General features: G+C 62.5%; 2 protein-coding genes across 4 annotated transcripts; one reads left to right on the top strand and one right to left on the bottom strand.

Annotated features, from left to right (window-relative positions):
- Window positions 1–184: 184 nt before the first annotated feature.
- Window positions 185–13,199, bottom strand: LOC112544195 (B-cell receptor CD22-like). The gene is made up of 8 exons (XM_089772731.1): window positions 13,149–13,199; window positions 5,991–6,351; window positions 5,263–5,532; window positions 4,912–5,187; window positions 4,363–4,623; window positions 3,206–3,352; window positions 1,813–1,862; window positions 185–766 (listed from the first exon to the last, which is right to left on the bottom strand). The coding sequence occupies exons 1-8, from the start codon at window positions 13,197–13,199 to the stop codon at window positions 683–685; spliced, it is 1,500 nt and encodes a 499-aa protein (XP_089628857.1). The 3' UTR covers window positions 185–682.
- Window positions 13,200–17,949: 4,750 nt separating this feature from the next.
- Window positions 17,950–25,113, top strand: NFKBID (NFKB inhibitor delta). 3 transcript variants are annotated; one of them, XM_089772371.1, is made up of 12 exons: window positions 17,950–18,089; window positions 19,887–19,990; window positions 20,239–20,272; window positions 20,519–20,790; window positions 20,970–21,148; window positions 21,440–21,545; window positions 21,725–21,871; window positions 21,985–22,036; window positions 22,715–22,860; window positions 23,067–23,183; window positions 23,402–23,566; window positions 23,760–25,113. In XM_089772371.1, exons 1-12 carry the CDS (start codon window positions 18,074–18,076, stop codon window positions 23,826–23,828), a joined length of 1,407 nt encoding a protein of 468 aa, XP_089628497.1. In that variant the 5' UTR covers window positions 17,950–18,073; the 3' UTR covers window positions 23,829–25,113. The 3 variants fall into 3 exon arrangements, with proteins under 3 accessions (XP_089628497.1, XP_089628496.1, XP_089628495.1); XM_089772370.1 differs by having other exon boundaries at window positions 20,967–21,148; XM_089772369.1 differs by having other exon boundaries at window positions 20,925–21,148.
- Window positions 25,114–25,575: the final 462 nt, after the last annotated feature.

The following is a 25,575-nucleotide window of genomic DNA, read 5'->3' as shown; positions in this document are numbered from 1 at the left end:
GTGGGGGGGGGCGGGCTGGGAGCTGTAATTTGCAGTTTTTTCCATTCACAGGCAGGTGACAACCAGAGCCCCTGGGCCCAGCTCCGTGCTGGGAGCCCCCAGCTCCCTGCAGACCCTGCACAATCAGCCCCAGGTCCCCGACTGATGGTTTTGTAAAGCCACTTTATTATCCAATGACCAGAAACATAAGGGGCAATTCCCCGACCAAAACTGTGTGAAATCCAGGAAAGGGGCAGGAACTGAAGCAAAAAGCAGCAAGGCGGTAACACTGCCCTGCCCGGCATTCTCCAGCCAGAGATGGCCAAGTGCTACAGACAAGAGGGCAGGATCATTACCCCTCTTGCACACATGGGGAAACTGAGGCACAAAGCAGGGCTGTGAGTTCCTCAGGGGCAAGCAGACCTCAGATTGCCTTCCTCCCAGTCCCGCTCTCTGGCTGCTAGGTCAACCTGCCTCCTGAACGCCAATTCAGCCTGGAAAAGGGAAGCTACAGTTAACCTGCCCAGAGGTACCCAATGCCAGTGGCCCAGGTGAGGCTGCTGCAGGTCTGGGAGTCAGGACACCTGGGTTCCCGTGGCTTTCCCTGCTTCCGGAGGCTGTCCAGGGAGTGAAGAGTGGTATCTGATCGAGTTCTGGCTCGCAGTAGATGTGGGAGCGCGGACAGCAGGGATCTCAGCTGTGCTCAGTTACAGTAGTTCTTTGAGCTGTTGTAATAGTCCTCTGTGTTATCCGAGGGGTGAGGAATCTCCCCAACTCCTATGATTTCCTGCCAGGGGCACAGGAAGAGAGACAGGGTGTGTGAAAGGGGTCAGCCCCCCAGTAGGAGATGTGTGTGTGATATCTGCCTGTACCTACAATAGTGGGTACCTGTACCTGGCAACTGGGAGCCAGGACTCCTGGGTTCTTAGTCCAGCTCTGGTCTAGTGGTTAGAGCTAGGTAGGGGGCAGATGGCTTGGAGCCCGGACTCCTGGGTTCCATCTCTGCCTTTACCACCTTACAGAGCTGTGAACTGCAGTTATGTGGCACACTCAGCCTGAGCATCCCCAGCTGGGTTTGGGCAGAGGTCTCCCAGCCTCCTGCACCAGCGCAGGTCCTGGCTATTTGATGAGGAGAATCTTCCCTAGCCATCAGTGTGAGAGGGTCTATGACAGTGGTCCCCAACCTTTTGGGGCTGCCGGGCGCCCGGGGGGGGCTGCTCACATGTCGGCATCTGGGGGCGGGGCCACACACGCGCCCGGGGGTGAGGCTACCCATACGCTGCGTGCCCAGAGCTGGCGCCACCCATGTGTCGCACTCCCAGGGCTGGCGCCGCAACTATGCTTCACTCCCGGGGTGGGGCCGCCCATACACCGAGTGCCCGGGGCTGGAACAGCCCATGGCCTGTGCCATGCGCCCAGGAGCCGGCAGCGCCCCTGTGCTGCGCACCTGGGCTGGCACTGCCCGTACGCCGCATGCCCGGGGCCGGGGCTGGCACAGACCTTGCGCCGCGCACCCAGGGGTGGCACTGGCCGTGTGCTGTGCGCCCAGGGCCGGCGCCGCCAATGCACCCAGGGACTGGCACCGCCCATGCACCGCGCGCCTGGGGGCGGGGCCGGCCCCGATCACTCAGTGGGTGCACAGAAATGGCCCGGCGGCACCATGGCGCCCACTGGCACCACGTTGGGGACCACTGCTTTATGACGGGGGTGGGTGGTGCTGGTTCTGTCCAGCCAGGGCAGAGCTTCAGATGGCTGGGGGGAGAGGCTGCACATCACTCCCAGCCAGCAGGGGGGGCAGTGGGGCCCAGGGCTGGCAGATGCTTCCCCACTAACCTCATACAGTGAGTCTTCCTGTGGGGCGCTGGAGTCCACTCTGTTGCCCCCTGGGGAAGGAGACAATTTACCCCTTTCGCTTTTTATGTTTCTGCAAGTCGACCATTTCCACCGCCCCCGGCAGCCCCCGCAGGCTGCTTCTGCCAAACATCACACCCGCAGGGCAGCAGGGGGTGGCAGGGAGACTTGAGCTGCCAACCCAAACACTTTTACCCTGCCCCTTCACTGCACCCTCCCCCCCATTGCTTGCTCTCCCCCACTGGCTCATTTTCCCTAGGTTGGGACAGTGAGGGGTGGGAAGGGGTGTGGGCTCTGGCATGGGGCCAGAAATGAGGGGTTCAGGGTGTAGGAAGCAGCTCTAGTCTGGGGCAGGGGGTAGGGGTGGGAGTGGGAGCTCGGGGTTGGGGTGTGGGAGGAGCTCAGGGCAGAAGTGTAGGGTGTGATGGGGGTTTAGGGTAAGGCTGTTAAGAGGTGGGTGATCCACGAATCGTGTAGTCGATACAATTTTTATCGACTACACGATGAGTCGATAAGGGAAGTCCTGGCTCGCAGTACCTAAGCTGCAGAGGCGCAGCGGTGGTAGCCCCGGACCCAGCATGAGCCGGGACTGAGCCGGGATTGGTAGAGGCAGCAGCGCAGGGTGGAGGGTAGGTGGCACCGTGGAGACAGTGCTGTGGGGAGCCGGCTTTTAATAGAGGCAGCAAGGGGGGAGCAAGTAGTCGAAGAGTGACTCCACTAAGCAGTAAGCCCAGGCTTCTCGGTACCCGACTACTCGCCTACACCCCTAGTTTAGGGCAGCAATGACCTTGGATCCAGATTCCTGTCCCTCCAGCTCCTAGGGCCTAGGCGGAGGTCTGGCCTGGGGACTCTGCTGCCAGCACCTCCCCATGCCTGCGCTTCCCAGGAGCCAGCAGAGCTGGGCAGGGAGCCTGCGAGCCCTGCGCCAGCTGGACTTTTAATGGTCCGGCCCATTGTGCTGACCAGAGATTCCAGGGTCCCTTTTCGACCAGGTGTTCTGGTCGGACACAGGACTCTCTGTCAGGGCAGGGCCCGTTCTCTCCAGCAGGGGGCAGCAGGGACACAGACACTGTCTCTTCATCCTGTCCAGCAGGAGGACTCTCTCTCTCTCTCTCTCTCTCAGGGCAGGGCCTGTCCCCTCCCCCTGCCCCCACAGGGCTGGCGCATCCCCTCCAGCAGGGATGCACACGGGCACACAGAGAGCGAGAGAGATGGCCCTCCAGCAGGGGGCAGCAGGGACACAGACTCTCTCAGGGCAGGACTCAACTCCTCCAGCAGGGACAGAGACACGCTGTTTCCTTCCCACGCCCATACTCCAGGTTTTCCAGAAGGCAGGGTCCCCTCTTCTCCCTGCCGCCCCCAGGGAGACCCTTACCTGGCAGAGTCTCTTCCGGTTCCTGCCAGGGGCAGATTCTCCTGGCCAGGCAATAAACCCCGAGGTTGCTCAGGAGGAGGAGCAGCAGGACCCCTGCCCCGAAGCCAGCCATGGGGCCAGGGCTCAGCCGGTACCAGTCACTGCCATCTGGGGGAGTGGACAAGAGCTGTTAGTCCCTGTGCCGAGCTGGGGACTAACAGGTGGTGGGAGCTGGTTGAGGGGAAAGCATAGTCCAGGGGGCTGGGGGAAGCGGTGGGCAATGAAGGTACATCTCACTGGAGGGGGTGGGAAGGAAGCTGGATTTTTAACTGGGAGATTTTTCCTCCCAAGTGTTTATTGGACATTGAAATTTCCCAAGTTCATAAAACCCCGTTGTGCCAGGCGCTGCCTAGCCCCAGCCATAGACAGGCCCAGCCCGAGCTGAGATTGCAGTGAGATTCAACCTGCCCCAAGTGAGAGACCCAAAAGGCAAATGGTAGAATGAAAAGTTGAGTATAATCACAGCAGGATGTGGGTGTTCCTCCCAAAAGGGTTGGGAATTTGCTATTTGAAACTTTTGCTAAACTTTGAATCCAGCTTTTCGTCAAATGCTGAATCCGACTTTGAGCGAGCGTTTCCTCAAACTGTTCGTCTCATGGTTTATCTACATTTTGATCAGCCATAACAATTGTCAGTTCCTCAAAAACCTACACAGTTTTTTTTGCCACCCCCACCATTTTCTGTTTAACAGATTATTTGACTTTCATTTTTATTTATTATAATTTTCAACAACTGCCCTTTCAGAAATACTGTGAAATGTAATGTAAAGTCTGGCAAAGAGCTAATGGTGGGAGAGAACCAGACTTTTTTTTACTGATGATTAAAAAAATATTAAATTTCAACCAAATGTATGGGATTTGAATGGTGTTTCTCAGCCTGACGACAGGGCAACCATTCAGTTGCTAAATGGCTCTGTGCACTGGACAGGGAGAAAGGAGCCAGGTCAACAAAGGGAACTCAGCTGGAGCAGGAGCTGGACGCTTATCTACTGTGGATGATCCTGAAGAAGGATGGTGACAGAGCGGCACTGGGGGGAAAGTTCAATTATGGTACTTGGGGTCTCTAAGCCCCCCCCCCCTCGGCTGTGTACTGGGGAGTCAAATGTGTTGGGTACTTACACACAACAGTGATGATGAGTGGCAGGGAGGTGGATTTCCCTAGGGTGTTGTGCACTTCACACTGATACTGCCCCGCATCCTTCACTTGGACCCCCGGAAAAGCCAGCTCTGGCTCTGCCCATTCCAGCCGCTTGCCATCCTTGTACCAGGAGAAGCCCACTCCACCATAGGCACTGGTGTTCAGCCGGCATATCAGGGACAAGGGTTCCCCCGCGCTGCAATGAGGGCCTGGGGTGGCCACCACATGCACCACGGGGGGCACTGCAGAGGAAGCGGAACAAGAGATGAGGCACGGCACACTGGTGGGACAGCGACCGGGGGGGTTAGGCACAGTCTGCAGGGTGCAGAGGGGCTCCATTGCTCTGTCCCCAATACTCTAGCCCCACCCACATAAGGCAGGCTCCTCCCATTTGTGAACCTGGTCCCACCCCTTATGGCTGTGGCCCCGCCCCCAAATGGAATGTGGGTGAGAGGAGGCCCCTCCCATCTATGCTCCTTGGTTTCACAGCTCCCCCCAGCTGTGGCCCTGCCCCGGGACTGGCTACCCACCAAGGATGCCCACGTAGATCGTGTGGGACACAGCCAGGTAGCCCCACCCGGGCCCGGAGACCCACTCTATGCAGGTATAGTTGCCCCTGTCAGACAAGGTCGCTGCCTCCACCCGCACGGAGTAGGCGGAGGGCAAGTCCACGTCATTGTGAACCCAGTAGTAGCTCCGGTGCGATGGCTCCATGTCCCCCACGCATCTCAGTGTGAACGAGTCGCCCTCCCGGATTGGGCCCGGGCCTTCCGTGTCCACCAGGACCTTCAGCTGGCGAGGCCGGCCTGGAAACGTCATCGGAGATGGGTCAGAACCAGCGCCCTCTGGAGGGGAAAGGCCCTGCACATAACTTCACTCACCTGTGGCTGGGGGCTGGCACCCTTGGGGGAGGCATCTTTTCTGGAAGCCCTGCACCCGGCACTCCAGCGCCGTGCCCCGGTGCTGCCAGATGATGTTCATGCCCACGTAGGCACTGCGGCTCCCCGCCTTTTGCTCCCGGAGTTGCGCACCAGCTCTGTCGTACCACGCTAGGTTAGAACAGGCACACTGCTCGGACACGTGGCACAGCAAGCGGCCCGTCAGGGCTCCTGATGTCCTGCCGAAGCCAATTCCAACGCTGCAGGGATGTTCTGGGCAGAGGGTGCCAGGGGAGCCAGTCACTACTGGGGGCACGGCCATCTCCAGCCAACACCCCTGCTCCTCTTTGAGAGCTACATCAAGGTCAGGTGGGGTGTGACCTGTCCCAGGCTCCCCTCCCAGAGCTGGGATAAAACCCAGGAGTCCTGGTCCCCCCCCACCCCGCGCTCTGACCTCTGGGCTCCACTGTGACTTCATGGCTGAGCAGAACGGAGTCATGTGATTGGAGAGACACGTGAGCAGAGGTGTACAGGGGACGGCTCGATGGGCTCTAAGGTGCAGCCACCTCTGGGGTAGAGCAGGGGCAGAACGGTCACCCATAATGCCATACAGAGACGGCTCACCCAGCGCTGACCTGCAGCCACCTCTGGGGCGGGGCAGTGAGGAGCAGCTACACAGGGCCAGGCTGTGGGATGGGTAACCCTCGTTTGCAAGCGGGGGCTGTGATTACCTGACACCGTGAGGCACAGGGCTCGAGGGCTTCTCCACATTTTATTGGTCTCAGTCTGGAACTCAACATGGTACGTGCCCCCGTCTCCCAGCTCCAGTGGCCCGAGGCGCAGGCTGCAGTTGTGCTGCAGGTCGCCCAGGAGCTGGGCGCGCTTGGCCTTGCTGTAGTCCTGCCCCGTTGCCCCAGGGAGCTGCACAATTTTCTCCTTGCCCCGGCACCAGGTCACGCTTCTGACCAGCTGCCCCTTGGGGTAGGTGTAGGAGCAAGGGATCGTCACACAGGAGTCTCTCCAGCCAGTCACGTGCTGGGGCAGGGTCACACCCCAGTTATGGCAGCAGGCGCCTGGAGAGGAAACAGCACCCTGCTATCTGCGGCACAGCGCCCCTAATGCCGCAGTGGGGCAGCCCCGACTGCCCGGGGAGACTGCACAGCGCCCCCTAGTACCGCCCTGGGGCACTGCAGCCAGCCCTGACTGCCCCGGGGAGACTGCACAGCGCCCCCTAGTACCGCCCTGGGGCACCGCAGCCAGTCCTGACTGCCCCGGGGAGACTGCACAGCGCCCCCTAGTACCGCCCTGGGGCACTGCAGCCAGCCCTGACTGCCCCGGGGAGACTGCACAGCGCCCCCTAGCACCGCCCTGGGGCACCGCAGCCAGCCCTGACTGCCCCGGGGAGACTGCACAGCACCCCCTAATACCGCCCTGGGGCACTGCAGCCAGCCCTGACTGCCTGGGGAAACTGCACAGCGCCCCCTAGTACTGCCCTGGGGCACCGCAGCCAGCCCTGACTGCCTGGGGAGACTGCACAGCGCCCCCTAGTACCGCCCTGGGGCACCGCAGCCAGCCCTGACTGCCTGGGGAGACTGCACAGCGCCCCCTAGTACCGCCCTGGGGCACTGCAGCCAGCCCTGACTGCCTGGGGAGACTGCACAGCGCCCCCTAGTACCGCCCTGGGGCACTGCAGCCAGCCCTGACTGCCCGGGGAAACTGCACAGCGCCCCCTAGTACCGCCCTGGGGCACTGCAGCCAGCCCTGACTGCCCGGGGAAACTGCACAGCGCCCCCTAGTACCGCCCTGGGGCACTGCAGCCAGCCCTGACTGCCCCGGGGAGACTGCACAGCACCCCCTAGTACCGCCCTGGGGCACCGCAGCCAGCCCTGACTGCCCTGGGGAGACTGCACAGCGTCCCCTAGTACCGCCCTGGGGCACCGCAGCCAGCCCTGACTGCCTGGGGAGACTGCACAGCACCCCCTAGTACCGCCCTGGGGCACCGCAGCCAGCCCTGACTGCCTGGGGAGACTGCACAGCGCCCCCTAGTACCACCCTGGGGCACCACAGCCAGCCCTGACTGCCCTGGGGAGACTGCACAGCACCCCCTAGTACCGCCCTGGGGCACCGCAGCCAGCCCTGACTGCCTGGGGAAACTGCACAGCGTCCCCTAGTACCTCCCTGGGGCACCGCAGCCAGCCCTGACTGCCTGGGGAAACTGCACAGCGCCCCCTAGTACCGCCCTGGGGCACTGCAGCCAGCCCTGACTGCCCGGGGAGACTGCACAGCGCCCCCTAGTACCGCCCTGGGGCACCGCAGCCAGCCCTGACTGCCCGGGGAGACTGCACAGCGCCCCCTAGTACCGCCCTGGGGCACCGCAGCCAGCCCTGACTGCCCGGGGAGACTGCACAGCGCCCCCTAGTACCGCCCTGGGGCACTGCAGCCAGCCCTGACTGCCTGGGGAGACTGCACAGCGCCCCCTAGTACCGCCCTGGGGCACCACAGCCAGCCCTGACTGCCCTGGGGAGACTGCACAGCGTCCCCTAGTACCGCCCTGGGGCACCGCAGCCAGCCCTGACTGCCCCGGGGAGACTGCACAGCGCCCCCTAGTACCGCCCTGGGGCACTGCAGCCAGCCCTGACTTCCCGGGGAGACTGCACAGCGCCCCCTAGTACCGCCCTGGGGCACCGCAGCCAGCCCTGACTGCCCCGGGGAGACTGCACAGCACCCCCTAGTACCGCCCTGGGGCACTGCAGCCAGCCCTGACTGCCTGGGGAGACTGCACAGCGCCCCCTAGTACCGCCCTGGGGCACTGCAGCCAGCCCTGACTGCCCCGGGGAGACTGCATAGCGCCCCCTAGTACCGCCCTCATAGACCCATAGACTCATAGACTTTAAGGCCAGAAGGGACCATTATGATCATTTAGTCTGACCCCCTGCACAGTGCAGGCCACAAAATCTCACCCACCCCTCCTAGAATAATCCTCTCACCTATAGCTCAGATATTGAAGCCTTCAAATACTTCGAAGACCCCAAGATGCAGAGAATCCTCTAGCTGTGATCTGTACCCCATGCTACAGAGGAAGGCGAAAAACCTCCAGGGCCTCTGCCAATCTACCCTGGAGGAAAATTCCTTCCCGACCCCAAATATGGCGATCAGCTAAACCCTGAGCATGTGGGCAAGACTCACCAGCCAGACACCCAGAAAGTTCTCTATAGTAACTCCTATCATCCCTCCATTGACCTATTTAACTCTGATAGTGAAAGGTCAATTAGTTACCAAGATCATGTTATCTCATCAAACCATCCCCTTCATAAACCCCTCTAGTTTAATCTTGAAACCAGATAGATCTTTTGCCCCCACTACTTCCCTTGGAAGGCCGTTCCAGAACCTCACTCCTCTAATGGTTAGAAACCTTCCTCTAATCTCAAGTCTAAACTTCCTACTAGCCAGCTTATATCCATTTGTTCTTGTGCCCACATTGGTATTAAGCTTAAATAATTCCTCTCCCTCCCTGGTATTTATCCCTCAAATATATTTAAAGAGTGCAATCATGTCCCCCCTCAGCCTTCTTTTGGTTAAAGTAAACAAGCCAAGCTCCTTGAGTCTCCTTTCATAAGACAGGTTTTCCATTCCTCGGATCATCCTAGTGGCCCTTCTTTGTACCTGTTCCAGTTTGAATTCATCCTTCTTAAACATGGGAGACCAGAATTGCACACAGTATTCCAAATGGGGTCTCACCAATGCCTTGTATAATGGCACTAACACCTCCTTATCCCTACTGGAAATACCTCGCCTAATACATCCCAAGATCGTATTAGCCTTTTTCACGGCCATGTCACAATGGCGGCTCATAGTCATCCTATAATCAACCAGGACTCCGAGGTCCTTCTCCTCCTCCGTTACTTCCAACTGATGTGTCCCCAGCTTATAACTAACATTCTTGTTGTTAATCCCTAAATGCAAAACCTTACACTTCTCACTATTAAATTTCATCCTATTGCTGTCACTCCAATTTACAAGATCATCCAGATCTTCCTGTATGATATCCCGATCCTTTTCTGAATTGGCAATAGCTCCCAACTTTGTGTCATCCGCAAATTTTATCAGGATACTTCCACTTTTGGTGCCAAGGTCAGCGATAAAAAGATTAAAATTTAAAATTGGCCCCAAAACTGATCCCTGAGGAACTCCGCTAGTAACCTTCCTCCAGCCTGACAGTTCACCTTTCAGTATGACCCGCTGTAGTCTCCCCTTTAACCAGTTGCTTATCCACCTCTCAACTTTCATATCCACCTCTCAACTGACTGCCGGGGGAGAGCCCCCCACAGCACAGTGCCCCCTAGCACTGCCCTGGGGCACCACAGCCAGCCCTGACTGCCCGGGGAGAGTGCACAGCGCCCCCTAGTACCGCCTTGGAGCATTGCAGCCAGCTCTGACTGCCTGGGGAGAGCCCCCCCACAGCACAGCGCCCCCTAGTACCGCCCTGGGGCCCGGGGAGAGTGCACAGCACTCCCTAGTACCGCCTTGGGGCATTGCAGACAGCCCTGACTGCCTGGGGAGAGCCCCCCACAGCACAGCGCCCCCTAGAGGTCACAGCTGAACCCCAGTCATTCCACATGCCCCCTGCTGGATTCCAAGTGCTGCTGTGTGGGGCTGTTCCCATGGCAGAGTCTCCCACATTCCCAGCTCCCTCTTCCTCCCGGCCGTGGCATCCCAGCCCCAGCCCCAGCCCCAGGGCAGCGGGCACACTCACCAGTCAGGATGGAGAGGGCCAGCAGCAGGGTCTCCATCTCCTCCAGGGGGCGCGTGGCCAGAGGGCCTGTACGAAAAGGGGCTGGGTTTGGGCCCACCAAGGCTTCCTGTGAAAACGGTTTGAGCACAAAGGGTGTCTTCAAAAGGTCAGGAGTTGTGGGGCTGGGGCTGAGGCAGGAGATCTAGGAGACCACCTAGTGCCTGTTCCATGGGGCTGTCTCCCCTCCTGCTTACGTACCCCCCCTCCCCCGCGCTGGGGCCCATCTCCTCCTGGAAGGTCATGGCTCCCTTGCAGTGGGCTCAGGCTAAAACACCCCAGCTGGTGTTAGCTCGCGCTCCCGGTGCCATTCAGGACAAAACGCCCCTGAACACTCTGCTCCCAGGTCCCCAGAACTCAGGGATTATGTGGGGCTGCTGGTCTGCGCCAAAGCTCACAGGACCCCAAGCTGTGGGCCAGCTGCTGAAGCAAGGAGACAGGCCTGGGGGTTCCTTGCCCTACTGCTGCATCAAATCAGTGCTAAAGCCGGCTTCATGAACTGCGCGAGGCTCCCGCAGGGACCCCGTGTGTCCATGCACAGCGTCCCCTGCCTCCATTTCCCAGGCTTGGCACTCTGGCTGGGTGTGGCCAGCGCCTGGCACAACGGGGCCCTGATCCCAGCTGGGTCATTAGACACGACTGTAACCCACGTGGCAAACAGCACTTACGCCCTCGCTTGTTTAACGTTATGCAGCACGGCAGCTTCCTGACTCACCAGGGAAAACTCACAGGCTCCCTGCCAAGCCTGTGTTCATTGATCTTAGCGCCAGCAGGAACCAGTGTGCCTGCGCAGTTTGCCCAGGCTAGAGAGCGCCCCCCAGGGATCCTGGCCCCCAGCCTTCATCAGATGGTCGAGCTACAGCCGTGTTTTTAAGGTCCTCTGATCTCCATAGAAAGACTCCGAGGGCTGGAGGGTCTAGTGGGTCTGATCCTGGGCAGTCGTTCCCAGGGGCAGCCCCCTCCTGGGGAAACTCTGCCCCTTATGCCCAGTGTCGGGTTCTGGCTCCATCCCCCAGCTCCTTCTCCAGCTCTTGCTTTGCCTGTCTGGTTGACGAGCCCTCTGCTCCCCGAAATGTGACAGGCCCAGAGCTCATCTCCAGGTTAGAGGCACTCGATCGCTTGCCGCCAGCCTGGGCTCTAGAGCAGGTTTCAGATCATTCCCGCTGCTCTTCTTTGACCCTTTCCTGATTTCCCAATGTCCGGTCTGACGTGCGGCCCCCCAGAGCTGGGTGCAGTCACCAGGCGTGGCCTCTCCCATGCCATGCACCGTTCCTCAGCAGCTCCAGCGGGAGGTCCTGGGCAGCGGGCTCCCCCAGGACATCTGGGCCCTTCCCAAGGTCACTGCTGACCAGGAGGCAGTCTGTGTGCACAGCGCCTCGAGCTGAGCCCGCCTGTCCTGCCCACCCGCACCAGAGACACTGAGTTCACCTCTTGGCCAATCTGATGTGACAGGGATTCTAAGAACAGATTCTCATAGAGGAGGCGGAAGGGGCCAGCTACAGGCAGCTCTTTGGGGCTTGCAGCACAAAGATTAGTGGTGAAAGCAGGACTCCTGGGTTCTTTCTCCAGCTCTCAGGGTATGTCTACACTCACCCCCTAGTTCGAACTACCCTTAGACATACCCTTAGAGAGGAGTGGGGTCTAGTGGTTAGAGCAAGGGATGAGGGTGGGGAGTCAGGACTCCTGGGTTCTCTCCCTGGCTCTTGGAAGGGAGCGGTGGCTAGTGGTTAGGGCTATAGGGGACTGGACATCAGGTTCTACCTTTGGCTTTGAGATGAGAGGCGGGGCAGGTGGGGTTGGGGCTGGATGGCTCCCAAGGGGCCATACTGGGGGAAGGGTTTCTCCCTGGGAGGCGGCTGGGTGGAGTGAGCTGTGAGTAGCTGAGACGTGTTCTTAGCAAACCCTGTCGAGTCGCCGTCCCAGGTGGCATTAACCAGCCCCTTGCCGGCTGGACAGGCCATGGGACTGAGGTCCCCGCTCCCCCCCAGAGAGGAGGAGGTCTGTAGGGTGTGGCGCAGAATGGCTCAGCAAAGACCCCAGGGAGTCTCTCTGGCTCATAAGCTGCTCCCTGCGTTGGCTCTGCCCGAAGCTTCCAGCCGGCGCGGTTACAAACGGCCTGGCTGAGCCACATGCCCAGAGTGCAAGCCCTGAACTCTGCCCCGACCTCCCCAGCCCTGAACTCTGCCCCGGCTGCCCAGAGGGGCAGTGCTAGTCCTTTGTACAGCACCTAGCACAACGGGGCACCTGTCCGTGTGGGGCTCAGCATCACAACAGTGCAAATAATAATGAACAATAAATCGACAATAAAACTTCAGTTACACTTTTGCACTGTTACCAGCTGCCCACCAATGCTACATGCATAGCAGCCTGCTCTGGGGCAGGGGAGCACCCACAAAATGACACTCCCTAGGGATGGCTCACCCAATGCTGAGATGCAGCCACCTCTGAGGTGGAGCAGCCAGGGAACATCTGCACAGAACACCATGTGGGGATGGCTCACCCAGTGCTAAGATGCAGCCACTTCTGGGGTGGGACAGCTGATAGTAAATTAAGAGCAGCACCTTCTGTTTTAGTTTAAGCTGCTTTGCAAGTCTAAGAGCCCCTGTCCCAAAACATGTCCCCTGCTCCAGAAGTAAACACAGACACTCTGCACAGCACTTACCCTGGCCCTGGGATTGGGCTAGCCTCTGGGTGTCCGGTCCAAGCCCCTAGGGGACAGCAACCCGCTAGGCAATGGGATGTAACTCTGGCAGCTAAACAAATATCCCTGCTCATGTATTTCTACCCACTAGCCCTGGGGGGAGGAAGGAGGGGAGGAAAAGGAACTGTGATAAAGGCTTCCTGGCTCTTCATGACACCAGTCTGATTTTCACATGTCAAGACAAGATGGGGTGGGAGGGGCTGGGAGCCAGGACTCCTGGGTTGTACCCCAGCTCTGAGAGGGGAGTGGGGTCTGGTGGTTAGAGGATCTGGAACTGGAGGTCACCACACAGAGCAGGCCTGGGCAGCAGCGGGGAGTTGACAGCGAATCAGCGAGGGCAGCCGGGCGAGGAACTACCCTCGATCCCCCGGCACTGTCTGCACCCATTCTGCCTGCTACTTTGCACAGCGTGGTCTGCTCCTTGCCGGCCTCCTCGGCATCTGTCTGCATGTCACTCTCCCTGGGAGAAGTTAAGCCCTTCGCATCCAGTGGGAAGCCAGGCCAAGCAAGTGGGGAAACTGAGTCATTAAATGATAACACACACACACACACACACATTTCCCCCTACCCTTATCCCCGAGGAGGAGATTTTGGGGTGCAGAGGGCTTTTTAACCCAGATCACAAAGGCAGACATGGATGGCTCCTTTCAGCAGCTCTGCTCTAGCTCAACTACCAGATATGCGCTTGAAATCTACACAGGGGGTGGAGTTAAGGGTACTGCAGCTTGGCCACCAGATATGGGCTTGTAATCTACGAAGGGGGCAGAGTTGAGGGCATGCATGAATGGGGGCAGAGATGAGGGTGCTTTAACGCGACCCTCTGAGCCCGCCCTTCCCTTCCCCACACTGCTTCTAACCACTAGGATTTATTATCTCCTAAACAGCAAATGTCTTGCTCCTGAGAGCTAGGAAGTTTCAGCTCCACTCTCTCAACTCTCAAGGGGAGAGATTATTTTTATCAGCCTTAACCCCACTGCCTCCGAGATGGGTGTCAGCGGTGGGATCAGCCCAGACAACCAGCTACTATTGCAGCTCCAGGGAGAATCACTCTTAGTTCTCACCCTCCCCCCAGCTTTGCCTAGTATGGGCCCACAGACATCACATTTAGGGGACACAAAGGGCTCTTGGTGTCTGCAAGGCAAATCAGAACAGCTTCAATGGGTAACAAGGTACCAGAGAGTGTTGTTTAGAGCCGGCAGCCAGCTGACCCATCCCGCCATCCCTGTGTGGCTTCTCTATGAAATAGTGACTGCTTCCCCCCACCCCCACCCCAGAAGCAACTGCACTTCGAGGGCTGGCGAATGGGTCACAATGTTCACATCCTGTGCAGTGTTTTGAGGAGACATTAGATGCATCTGTAATTGTACAATGTGAGCAATAGATGTATTAGAGCAAGGAGGGGCAGGGTTCTGGGGTTCTATCTCTCAGTAAGGTCTGTCGCTGGCTGGGTCTGGGCAGCACCCTGATCCTCATCCAACTTACTCTCCATCTATCCCTCCCCTCACCCCATTACGCAGCTCCATGCACCCCCCACTCTCTGACCATCTCCACCGTGGGTGCCCCTAGGCGGAAGGACACTCTATGAGTCACACAGGCGCCCTCTTTCTGCTCCTACAACTAATGACTCTTCACTTCCCCTTGCGTCTCGGGGACTAAAATGATCGGTGCTATAAATGCTGACTCTGATCCCAGCCCCTCCCCCGGCTCTACCCCCCAGATCCTGCTCCCCTCCCAGGCCTGGGGATAGAACCCAGGTGTCCTGACTCCTGGCTCCCCCCACTAGCTCCTGCTGCCCTCCCAAGGCTGGGGGGGCCGTGGCTCACGTTGCAGAGGGACACCGAGCCCCTGCCCTGCAGAGAGGGGTGGGGTGGCAAGGATGCCCAAGGATTTCTCTGTGGTGGATTCAGGACTGAGAACCTCACTCAGCACCTGGGCAGTGCATGGACCAGGATCTGCCCCATCCACACAGCCTGCCCCACAAACTGTCCGCAATGCCTGCCCCCATGGGTAGCAGCTTCACTGCCACTGAGCCTCAAGCTGGGGACTCGGGGCTAGATAGAACCTGTGCTGTCTCTAGGAGGGTGGGAGGTTAAGGTGGTGTAAATGGGGATAGATGGGCAGAGAGAGGGGTGTGAATGGGATGGAGAGAAGGGTGTATATGGGGAAAGGCAGACAGAAGAGGTAGAGGGGGTGTATGGGGACAGGGAGACAGAAGGGGTGCATAAGGGGACAGGCAAAATGAGGGAGTGGAGAGGGGTTGTATGGGGACAGGCAGACTGAGGAGGTGGTGGGGAGTGTACATGGGGACAGGCAGACATATGAGGTGGAGGGGGATGTACATGGGTACAGGTAGATGGAGGGGGTGCTCATGGAGACAGGTAGGTGGGGGTGTACATAGGGGCTGGCAGACAGAGGGGGGTTCAGTGAGATGGAGGGGTGCACATAGGGAAAGGCAGATGGAGGAGTGTATGGGGACAAGCAGGCAGAGGAATGTATGGGGACAGGCAAACATAGGGGGAGTATGGGGACAGGCAGATGAAGGGAGTGCACTTGGGGACAGGCAGAAGGAGCGCATGTATGGGGACAGGCAGAAACAGGGGGTGCACATGGGGATTGGCAGACAGAGGGAGTATATGGGGACAGGCAGATGCAGGGGGTGCACATGGCAACAGGCAAACAGAGGAGGCACATGGGGACAGGCAGATGGATGGGGCGCATGGGGACAGGCAGATGGAGGGGAAGCACATGGGGACAGGACAGGCAGACGGAGGGGGTGCGCATGGGGACAGGCAGACGGAGGGGAAGCACGTGGGGACAGGACAGGCAGACCGAGGGGTGCGCATGGGGACAGGCAGACAGACAGGGCGCATGGGGACAGGCAGACGGAGGGGAAGCACATGGGGACAGGACAGGCAGAAAGAGGGGGTGCGCATGGGGACAGGCAGACCAAGGGGGCGCATGGGGACAGAACAGGCAGATGGAGGGGAAGCATGTGGGGACAGGACAGGCAGATGGAGGGCGTGCATGGGGACAAGCAGACGGAGGGGAAGCACGTGGGGACAGGCAGACCGAGGTGTGCACAAGAGGACAGGCAGACAGAGGGGAAGCATGTGGGGACAGGCAGACGGAGGGGGTGTGCGTAGGGACAGGCAGAGGGAGGGGAAGCACGTGGGGACAGGCAGACCGAGGTGTGCACAAGAGGACAGGCAGACAGAGGGGAAGCACGTGGGGACAGGACAGGCAGACAGAGGGGGCGCATGGGGACAGGCAGAGGTAGGGGAAGCACGTGGGGACAGGCAGACCGAGGGGTGCGCATGGGGATAGGCAGACAGGCACGTGGGGACGGGTGCGCATGGGGACAGGCAGAGGGAGGGGAAGCACGTGGGAACAGGCAGACAGAGGTGTGTGCATGGGGACAGGCAGACGGAGGGGAAGCACGTGGGGACAGGACAGGCAGACAGAGGGGGCGCATTGGGACAGGCAGATGGAGGGGGCGCATGGGGACAGGCAGAGGGAGGGGAAGCACGTGGGGACAGGCAGACCGAGGTGTGCACAAGAGGACAGGCAGACAGAGGGGAAGCACGTGGGGACAGGACAGGCAGACCGAGGGGTGCGCATGGGGACAGGCAGAGGGAGGGGAAGCACGTGGGAACAGGCAGACAGAGGTGTGTGCATGGGGACAGGCAGACGGAGGGGAAGCACGTGGGGACAGGACAGGCAGACAGAGGGGGCGCATTGGGACAGGCAGATGGAGGGGGCGCATGGGGACAGGCAGAGGGAGGGGAAGCACGTGGGGACAGGCAGACCGAGGTGTGCACAAGAGGACAGGCAGACAGAGGGGAAGCACGTGGGGACAGGACAGGCAGACAGAGGGGGCGCATGGGGACAGGCAGAGGTAGGGGAAGCACGTGGGGACAGGCAGACCGAGGGGTGCGCATGGGGACAGGCAGAGGGAGGGGAAGCACGTGGGGACAGGCAGACCGAGGTGTGCACAAGAGGACAGGCAGACAGAGGGGAAGCACGTGGGGACAGGACAGGCAGACCGAGGGGGGCGCGTGGGGACAGGCCGGTGTCGGGGGAAACAGGTGCAGCGCCCTGCGCGTGCCCCGGCCCGGGCCATACGCCTCTCGGGAGGGCAGTGCGGCCCAGTGGGCACAGCGGGGGCGGGCGGCGGGCGGCGCAGGGGCCCCTGCAGGGAAGCCGGGGGCGCGAGGCGCCGCGCGGGGACAAACCCCGCCCCCCTCCCCTGTGGCCGTGTCGGGGGGGGGGGGTCCAGATCTGTGGTTGCCGTGGGGACCAGCCGCGTCGCGTCCGCGGGGCTGTGTGATTGGCCGCCAGGGACACGTGGCCGCGCGGGGGCAGCTGTGGCTGCTGGTGGGTGTCGCGGGCCGGGGGCCGGGCTGCGGGGAACACCCGAGGGCGCGGGGGGGGGGGGGGGGAAGCTCCCTGCCCCGGCGCTGTGCCCCGCCCGGTGTCACTTCTGCAAACGCAGTCAGTGGGAACGGTGACGTCGTGCACGGGGGAACCCCTCGGCCAGAGCCGGGGGAGACCCCACGAGTCCGGGCTCCCAGCTCCCCCCCCGAGCACTGGACACCCCCAGAGCCGGGCGAGACCCCAGAAGTCCGGGGTCCCAGCCCCCCGAGTACTGGACACCCCCCGGAGCCAGGCGAGACCCCGGGAATCTAAGGTCCCAGCCCCCCCAGCAATGGACACCCCCAAGAGCGGGGCGAGACACCAGGAGTCCGGGCTCTCCGCCCCCCCCCAAGCACTGGACACCCCCCCCCCCGCGAGCCGGGGAGACCCCGGGAATCTAAGGTCCCAGCCCCCCCAGCAATGGACACCCCCAGAGCCGGGCGAGACACCAGGAGTCCGGGCTCCCCCCCCCCCGAGTACTGGACACCCCTCCGAGCCAGGCGAGACCCCGGGAATCTAAGGTCCCAGCCCCCCCAGCAATGGACACCCCCAAGAGCGGGGCGAGACACCAGGAGTCCGGGCTCCCCCCCCCCCCGAGCACTGGACACCCCCCCCCCCCGAGCCCGAGAGACCCCGGGAATCTAAGGTTTCTGGCCCCCCCCCCCCCAAGCACTTTGGACACCCCCAGAGCCAGGCGAGACCCCCGGTGCCCTGGTGCCAGTGATCGGGGCACAAGCCGGTTTGTCGTAGCCCCGCCCCGGGCGGGGGTGGGGAGGTGTGGCTGGGCCGGTCTCGGGAGCGTGTCTAATGTTTCCTCGTCCAAGGCGGGGCGGGACTCGCACTTATAAGCGGGAGGCGCTGGGGCCGGCTCAGTGGGGCAGTGAGCTCGCGGGGCACGGCGGCCGGGGGGCATGCGCTCGCAGAAAGGTGAGTGGGGCGCGCTGGCCCTTTAAGGGGGGGCGTGGCTGCTCCGGGCCATATATTGGCGCTTACTGGCTACCGCCGCGCCTTGAGGGAGGGTCCGTGCGGCCGGTGCCCAGGCTGCCGTAGCTGGAGGGGGGCTGTACGGGTCGGGCATTGCTGCGCCTGGGGCGTATGGCGGGGGCGGGGGCGGGGGGCTCTCTATGGCCCGGGATCGGGCCGTAAGGGGCAGGTATAATCTAGTCCGCCCGGGGGGCTGTACTGGCCCGGTCTCCGTGCAGCCCGTGCGCGCTGGACCAGGGCTCCGCTCCGCGTCTGGGAGGCGCTGCGGGCTCTCTATGGGCTGGCGCTGCTGTTAGGGCTGGCTGGGGCCAGACCGCACTGGGACACCCCCGCCTTGTGGTCCTCGTCCTCGCGTGGAGAGCGGCGTGGGGTCAAGTGGGCAAGGGGGGCGGGAGCCAGGGCGCCTGGACCCCATCGCTCCCCTGGGAGGTCACTTCTGGGGCGGGGCTGGTCTGAGTTCCCCTCCCACCGCTGGCCCTGACAGTCCCAGGGCACTGGTGCGCGAAGCGGAATCCCCGAGCAGGAGCCCTGCGTCACCGGGAAACCCCTGCAGCGCCGAGCCCTGGCCTGGGGAGGAAACAGCCTCTGGCCCCAAGGGAGCAGAGTGTGGGGAACCCGCCGCCCTGCCCAGCCCCCACTCGGGGGCGCGGACCCAGGAGTCCTGGCTGCCAGCCCCCCCCCCCCCCCCCCCCCCACCACAGCACTGCGCTGCCCCTTGGAGCCGAGGACAGAGCCCGGGAGTCCTGGCTGCCAGCCCCCCCCCCCCCCACCACAGCACTGCGCTGGCCCTTGGAGCCGAGGACAGAGCCCGGGAGTCCTGGCTGCCGGCCCCCCCCCGCCCCCCAGGTAGGACCCCGGAGTCCTAGCACCTGACCCTCTGCGAGTTCCCCTCCCACCCCCGTTTCCAGGACACACTGGCTCATTTCCCAGCGGGCAGGTGTCATCGGGGTGCGAATGGCTCCGTGTCGGTGTCAGTGTGGGGGCGGGGGGCGGAAATGAAATCGGCTGAGCGGTGGGGCGCGCTGGGAGGGCCCGGGGGTGTGTTGGGGCGCTTGGGCTCCCACGGAGGGGAGGGGCAGGGAAGGGGGTGCATGGTGAAGGCAGCTACGGAGCGAAGGGGGATATGACCCCCAAAGGGAAGCCCTGAGCGATCTGCGCAGACCTCCCCCCCCCCCCCCGACATGGAAGTGGGTGGGAGCTGCGGCTGGGGGGCACTAAACTCTTGTCTCCTCCCCTGGGAGTGGGGACTCCGGGAGGGGGCGGGGAGCCGGCACGCCTGGCTTCTCACCCTCCACCTGCAGCTGGGGGAGAACCCAGGCTGCCTGGCCCCCGCCCCCGCCGGTCGCTGGGGCCGCCCACGTCACTTCCCCGGCGGGCGGGCGGGCGGGCGGCTGAGCGAGCGGTTCCGTCCCCCCGTGGAAGGAACGCGCGGGGCCGGGCGCCCTGCCGGGCTCGGGGCGGGCGGCGGAGGAGACACGGGCCTCGGCTCCAGTGTCTCACACGGCCCATGACACGTTTTCCTCCTGGGGCGGCAGGAAAGGAAAAATCCGCTGTGTGGGCACCGGTCGGATGGAAACGATTGCTCCATGGGGGGAGGAGGGGCGCTAGTGCCCTACCTGCTAGGTCCCAGAGCCGGAGAGAGCCCAGCCCCCGGCTCTAACCACTAGACCCCACTCCCTGTCACAGCCAGGGATGGAGCCCAGACCCGGGCTGAGCCCTTGGCCATACTTCCCTTGGCAGGCGGCAGAGGAGACAGAAGCGCCGTCCCTCCCCAGACAGTAAAGAGGCTTTTGGAGCAGAAGAGGCGGCAGCAGGCGGTGCTGGGCCATGCAGCCAGTTCTCAGGTGAGCCCCCAATTTCTCTGGGACCTCTCCAGCCCCCGAGCCAGGGGTGTGGGCCAGACTCCCTGGGGTCATTTCCATTCTGCCTCCCCCATGTTGCATGCTGCAGTAGGGGTGCTGCCTTCACTTCCTGGCCACTCAGTGTTATATGTGGCTGTTTCTTGGCTACCTCACTCCAGAGGCAGCTGCAGCTCAGTGCCAGGAAGTTGTCCTTTGGCTCTTCAGCAGTTTGTTTTTTTCCCCCCCTGTAGATTCCAACCGATGCTATCAACCCTCCCCAGGCAGGTGAGTCCAACAAGGAGCCCTGGTAACTTCCCAGCTCTAGACACCCTTTGATTTTCCCCTGGGGTCCCTACTCCCTGTCCAGGGCATGCCACTCCTAGTGCTCAGGAGAGCAGTCCCCTTCCCTTGGATCCCATGCAGCCCCACCAGCCCCCTCCCCTGGAACATGTTTTCCCTCCCTCCAGTGGGGACCTTCCTTGCTCCTCCCCCTGGTGCTTTGCACCCACCATCCATGTCTCTCCTTTCCAGACGAACACCCGGAGTCCATGGGGCTGGGAGGGGGATCTGGGGGGGAATCTGCCCCCGGGCTCCCCCTGGCTCCCTACCCGCCATGGCAAGTTGACCCTTCCTGCCATGCAGCCTTCCCCGACTGCCACTACCACTGCTCAGCTGCGGCCAGCAGCTACCAGCCCCCAGGATCCACGTACGACGCGACGGATTCCTATGCCCCCGTGGGCACCGGGGTGTTAGCAGCAGGGGATCCCTACAGCACCATGATGGCAGCCACAGGAGACTTGGATGTGAGATGGGGGCACCAGTGGAGTGGAGGGAACTGAGGGAGTGGGGAGCACTGGTGGAGCAGGGGGGAGGTGGAGTGAGGGGGATCTGGCAGAGCATGGAGGCTAAAACTCCCTCCACTCCTTCCCCTTGCCAGGTCCCCCTGGCACCCCCATCACTGGACCTGTTCCCAACCCAGCAGGTGTCTGATGCCCCCTGGCTACAGCCTGCCCAGCACAGCCCCTACCCTGAGCCCCTCGAGCCAGGCAGCTTCGGAGACCTTGCTGGGGCTCTGGACCCTGGGGAGCTGGCAAGGGCCCGCGCTGAGATCCGGAGCATGGACCTGATGCGCCTGCTGCAGCAGGATGAAGATGGGGACACGTGAGTGTGAGGAGGGACCCTGAAACGCACCCTGGCCCCTCACTCCTAGGAGAAGAGGGAGGGGGGCTCCCCAGCCCCCACATGCCCTGGGGAGGACTGGGTGGCCGTGTCCCAAGGGGAGTAATGGAGAGAACAGGGGGCCAGACTGGAGGGGAACACTAGTGGAAGTGGAGGGGGGTGCCGAGGAGCGGGTGGAGGATCTCCGGGGTTTAGGGAGGAGCAGGGAGCAGGTGGCCCTGGGTGGGGAGTCTGGGCACGGGTCTCTGACATCTCCCCGCCTCCTCCTGGCAGGATCCTCCACCTGCTGGCTGCCAAGGGGCTGCGTCACTTTGCCCAGGCGGCTGCAGAGGCCTTCAAGGAGTGCGGGCGGCTGGAGGTCAAGGAGCACAAGGGCAAGGTGAGCAGGGGGGGCAGCAGAGGTCGTGCTGCTGCAGGTGGGCGGGGGGGGGGGAAGAAATGCAGGTGACTTGGCCAGCAGTGGGGCTGGGGTCCCTGTCAGACTCAGGGCATTAGTGGACAGGCCCTGAGTCCCTGTGTTGCCCTCTAACGCTGGGGTCTCTCGCCTCCCCCTCCCAGACTCCCCTGCTGGTGGCGGCCACGGCCAACCAAGCCGAGCTGGTGCGGGACCTGCTGGCGCTAGGAGCAGATGCCAACGCCGCCGACCACAAGGGCCAGACGCTGCTGCACCTCGCGGCCACCTACGGGTTCCCCAACGTCCTCATGGTGAGTCCGGCTTGGCTTGGGCCACTCTCCCCCGCTCCCCTGCCCAGGGACAGCCTCTGGACCGGGGTTACCCCCGCCGCCCCATTTAACTGAGCCCCGATTCCCTCCCCCAGGCTGTGATGGCCTCCGGAGTCCCTGTCAATGTGGAGGCCAGGAACTTTGAAGGTAGGACATGCCCAGCTGGGTGCTGTAGGGGAAGGGGGAGTGTGCTGGGGGGAGGGGTCTCCTGGCCTCTCCCAGCAGGGGCTGCCGTGGGGGAGGGGGAGCATGCGGGGGGTGGGGGGGGTGTCTCCTAGCCTCTCCCAGCAGGGGCTACCATGGTGGGAGGGGGAGCATGCGGGGGGTGGGGGGGGTGTCTCCTGGCCTCTCCCAGCAGGGGCTGCCGTGGGGGAGGGGGAGCATGCGGGGGGTGGGGGGGGTGTCTCCTAGCCTCTCCCAGCAGGGGCTGCCGTGGGGGAGGGGGAGCATGCGGGGGGTGGGGGGGGTGTCTCCTGGCCTCTCCCAGCAGGGGCTGCCGTGGGGGAGGGGGAGCATGCGGGGGGTGGGGGGTGTCTCCTGGCCTCTCCCAGCAGGGGCTACCATGGTGGGAGGGGGAGCATGCGGGGGGTGGGGGGTGTCTCCTGGCCTCTCCCAGCAGGGGCTACCATGGTGGGAGGGGGAGCATGCGGGGGGTGGGGGGTGTCTCCTGGCCTCTCCCAGCAGGGGCTACCATGGTGGGAGGGGGAGCATGCGGGAGGGGGGTCTCCTAGCCTCTCCCAGCAGGGGCTGCCGTGGGGGAGGGGGAACATGCTATGTGGGGGAAGATCTTGTGCATGGGCCCCTCACTCCCCTTGGCACCCCCAGGGCAGACCCCTCTGCACTGCGCAGTGATCTCCCACAATGCAACCCTGCGGGCACTGGACACCAGGACCTCGACCCCAGAGCGGCTGCAGGAGACGCTGGCCTGCATCCAGGCCCTGCTGCACATGGGGGCAGATTACACCAGCCAGGTAGGTGACCCAGTGGGCGCTGTGCTCTCTCCCAACCCCTGGGGCCTGGAGCAGACCCGCCCCAGTCCCTCCCCTGACTGATTCCAGGGGGGCGGTGCTGGAGATTTCAGTCTTGGTGTGCTGGAGGGCAGCTGCCTGGGGATTTGGGTGGCTGGTTCCCCAGCCCCTGCTCACCACCTTCCTATCCCTGCCCCCCCTCCCCCCAGGACATAAAGAGCAGCAAGACGGTTCTGCACCTGGCCGTGCAGGACGGGAACCTGCCCTTGGTTCAGTTCTTCCTGCAGCTGCCAGGATCCCACCCCCAGAACTTCATCAACATGAAGGTGAGGATGGGGAGGGGGGGGGGTTGGATTGGGGAGGGGCCATTCTGCAAGGGGAGGGGGTGGGATGCAATGGGGGGCTGATCTGGCAGGGGAATCATGTCACGGGGTGGGGGGGAGGCTCAGCCAGGCCTGCTGGGGAGGGGATGCCATATCATTGGGGGAGGGGGGGCAGGGACTGTGTGTAACCCTCTGCCTCCCCCCCCCCCCCCCCCGCCCAGGCTCACGGGAACACAGCCCTGCACATGGCTGCAGCCCTGCCAGGCCCCCCCTGCCAGGAGAGCCTCGTGCGTCTACTTCTGAGCCGGGGGGCTGACCCCAGTGCCCGCAACCTGGAGAACGAACAGCCGGCCCATCTACTGCCCCCTGGGCCTGGGGGAGACCAGGTGAGACCCCTGCCCCAGGAGACTGAGTGAGGCCTCCTTGACCCCCAGGACCTGCTGAGGCCCTCAGGCCTAGGGGACCTCAACTCTTCCCCCAAGGGAAGCAGGAGCCTTCCAGCATAACCAGGGTGCAGGGTTTGGTGGGGGTTGGGGTGCTCCAGGATCCCCCTAACTCAACCTCTCCTCTTCTCCCCAGCTGCGCTTCTTGCTGAAGAGCCGGCGCCCAGCCCCTGGCACTGCCCGCCGCTCCTCCCAGCCCCCCTAGCTGCCGAAGGAAGGGCCAGGGGCGTGTCTAGGACCGCGCGCTGAAGGGGAGGGGGGAGGGCTTGGGATTTTGCTGGGAAATCGTCTGTAATATTGTCTCTATTTAACTAACTTATTGTAGCGGGCAGGGGGCCCAGGGGCCTGGGTTCTGCAGAGGCCGGGTGCCTTGCGCCTGGACACCTGGATTCTCCAGGTCCTACACTCTTGTCGTTTGGACCGCTGGGTCTGCTGCCTGCTGCATCCCTGGGGGCCAGAGCCCCTGGGGGGGGCTAGGCATAGGACTGCCCCCTACTGCACTGACAGAAGGGCGGCACATGCCAGTGCAGCTGAGGGGGATGGCTGGGGCAGCCTTGGCTGTAACCCCCTAAATCCACCCCCCCAGCCTAGAACTCAGGTGTCCTGACTTGAGCCTCCCTGCCCCCCTCCCCCCTGTAAGGGAAGGGGGGGTCCCTTTCCTTAGTCCAGATCTGCACCTGGGGCAGCCCCCCTCCTACTGGGGCAGAGGGGCAGCGGTGTGTCCTTCAGCACCAGCCCCGGGCTCTCTGATTTCTGTGAAATCGTCTTGGTTGGGCTGTGTCCAGCCCCCTGGTGGGGGTTCCCCCGCCCCCACTCGTATCATTTCTGTGAAATGTGCCTTATGAGCCACAGTGGCTCACACAGGGGAGGCAGGGTGTGGGGCAGACTTGTGTGTCTGATGTGGCCTTCCACCCCCACCCTGGGTCTCCTCTCACCCCCAGTTACCACAGCACCGCCTCCCCCAAGCAGGCTTGAGGGACTGACTGTGGTAAGGGTGATGGCAGGGCAGTGACCCTCTAGGGGTAGCAAGCACAACTGCTGTCTGTGTTTCATAGCCCCCATACTGCCAAGAGCCATTCTCCGTGGGAGGTAACAGCAGTTTGGACTCCAGACTGCTGCTACCCCTGCAGGGGGTTCCCAAGTTTGTTCCCCTGTTGGAACACAAGAATTAAGGTTTAAGGTTTATGCTTCTTGCCTGTTCAAACTTCCCACACAGCATCTGTGTTACAGAAACCCGTAGGCCAGATACCCTGGTTCAACTTACCACTGGGCCCAGTGGCCCAGCCCCAGAGGTGGCTGCATCTCTGCACTGGCCAGTGTTACATGCAGCTGTGCCCTGACTCCCCCACATCAGGGGTGGCACCATCTTCCTCCAAACTCCAGCGCTCTGTCCGTGCACGGGGGCAGACTGAGCTTGTCCTGGGTTGTACGGCCCCCAGTGTGCCAGGGCCAGGCCCCTCAGCTCCTGCCACTGGCACTGACAGAGTTACTTGCCTAGCCCTGTGGGCATCAGTGGGGCTCTTGCCCCAGATAACCCCCTCCTAGCCCACCTGTCCTAGCGGCTGACTGCAGCCAGTATCATGCTGGGCCTATTGCCCTGGGGTAGCACTGGGCGCTCTCCTGCCAGGCTGGGCATAGGGCCAGGGCCAGGGCCTGGCCCTGCCTACCCGGGGACAGTGTCCTCTGTCCCCGCCCCCTTTCCATTAGAGCTGCTCCCTTCAGCTGAAGAATCTTGTTCCCCGTTTTCCTCATCCCCCTGAGCCAACAGCAGCCGTCCAGGCAGAAATCCTGGCCCCACCTCTGGGCCCAGGAGCATGCGGCCTGGGGGGGGCTGCATCTCCCCACAGGCCTGCCTGCCTGGGGCTGTGTTATGTGGGGGGTGTTGGCATCAGTGGCTCCCTGACACCCCTGAATAATAAATGGCTATTGACTCCCTACTGCCTGGCTCCTTG

Source organism: Pelodiscus sinensis, chromosome 22, assembly GCF_052426305.1.
Source record: "Pelodiscus sinensis isolate ZL-2025 chromosome 22, ASM5242630v1, whole genome shotgun sequence".
NCBI lineage: Eukaryota > Metazoa > Chordata > Testudines > Trionychidae > Pelodiscus > Pelodiscus sinensis.
This window is presented reverse-complemented; position numbering and strand designations above follow the sequence as displayed.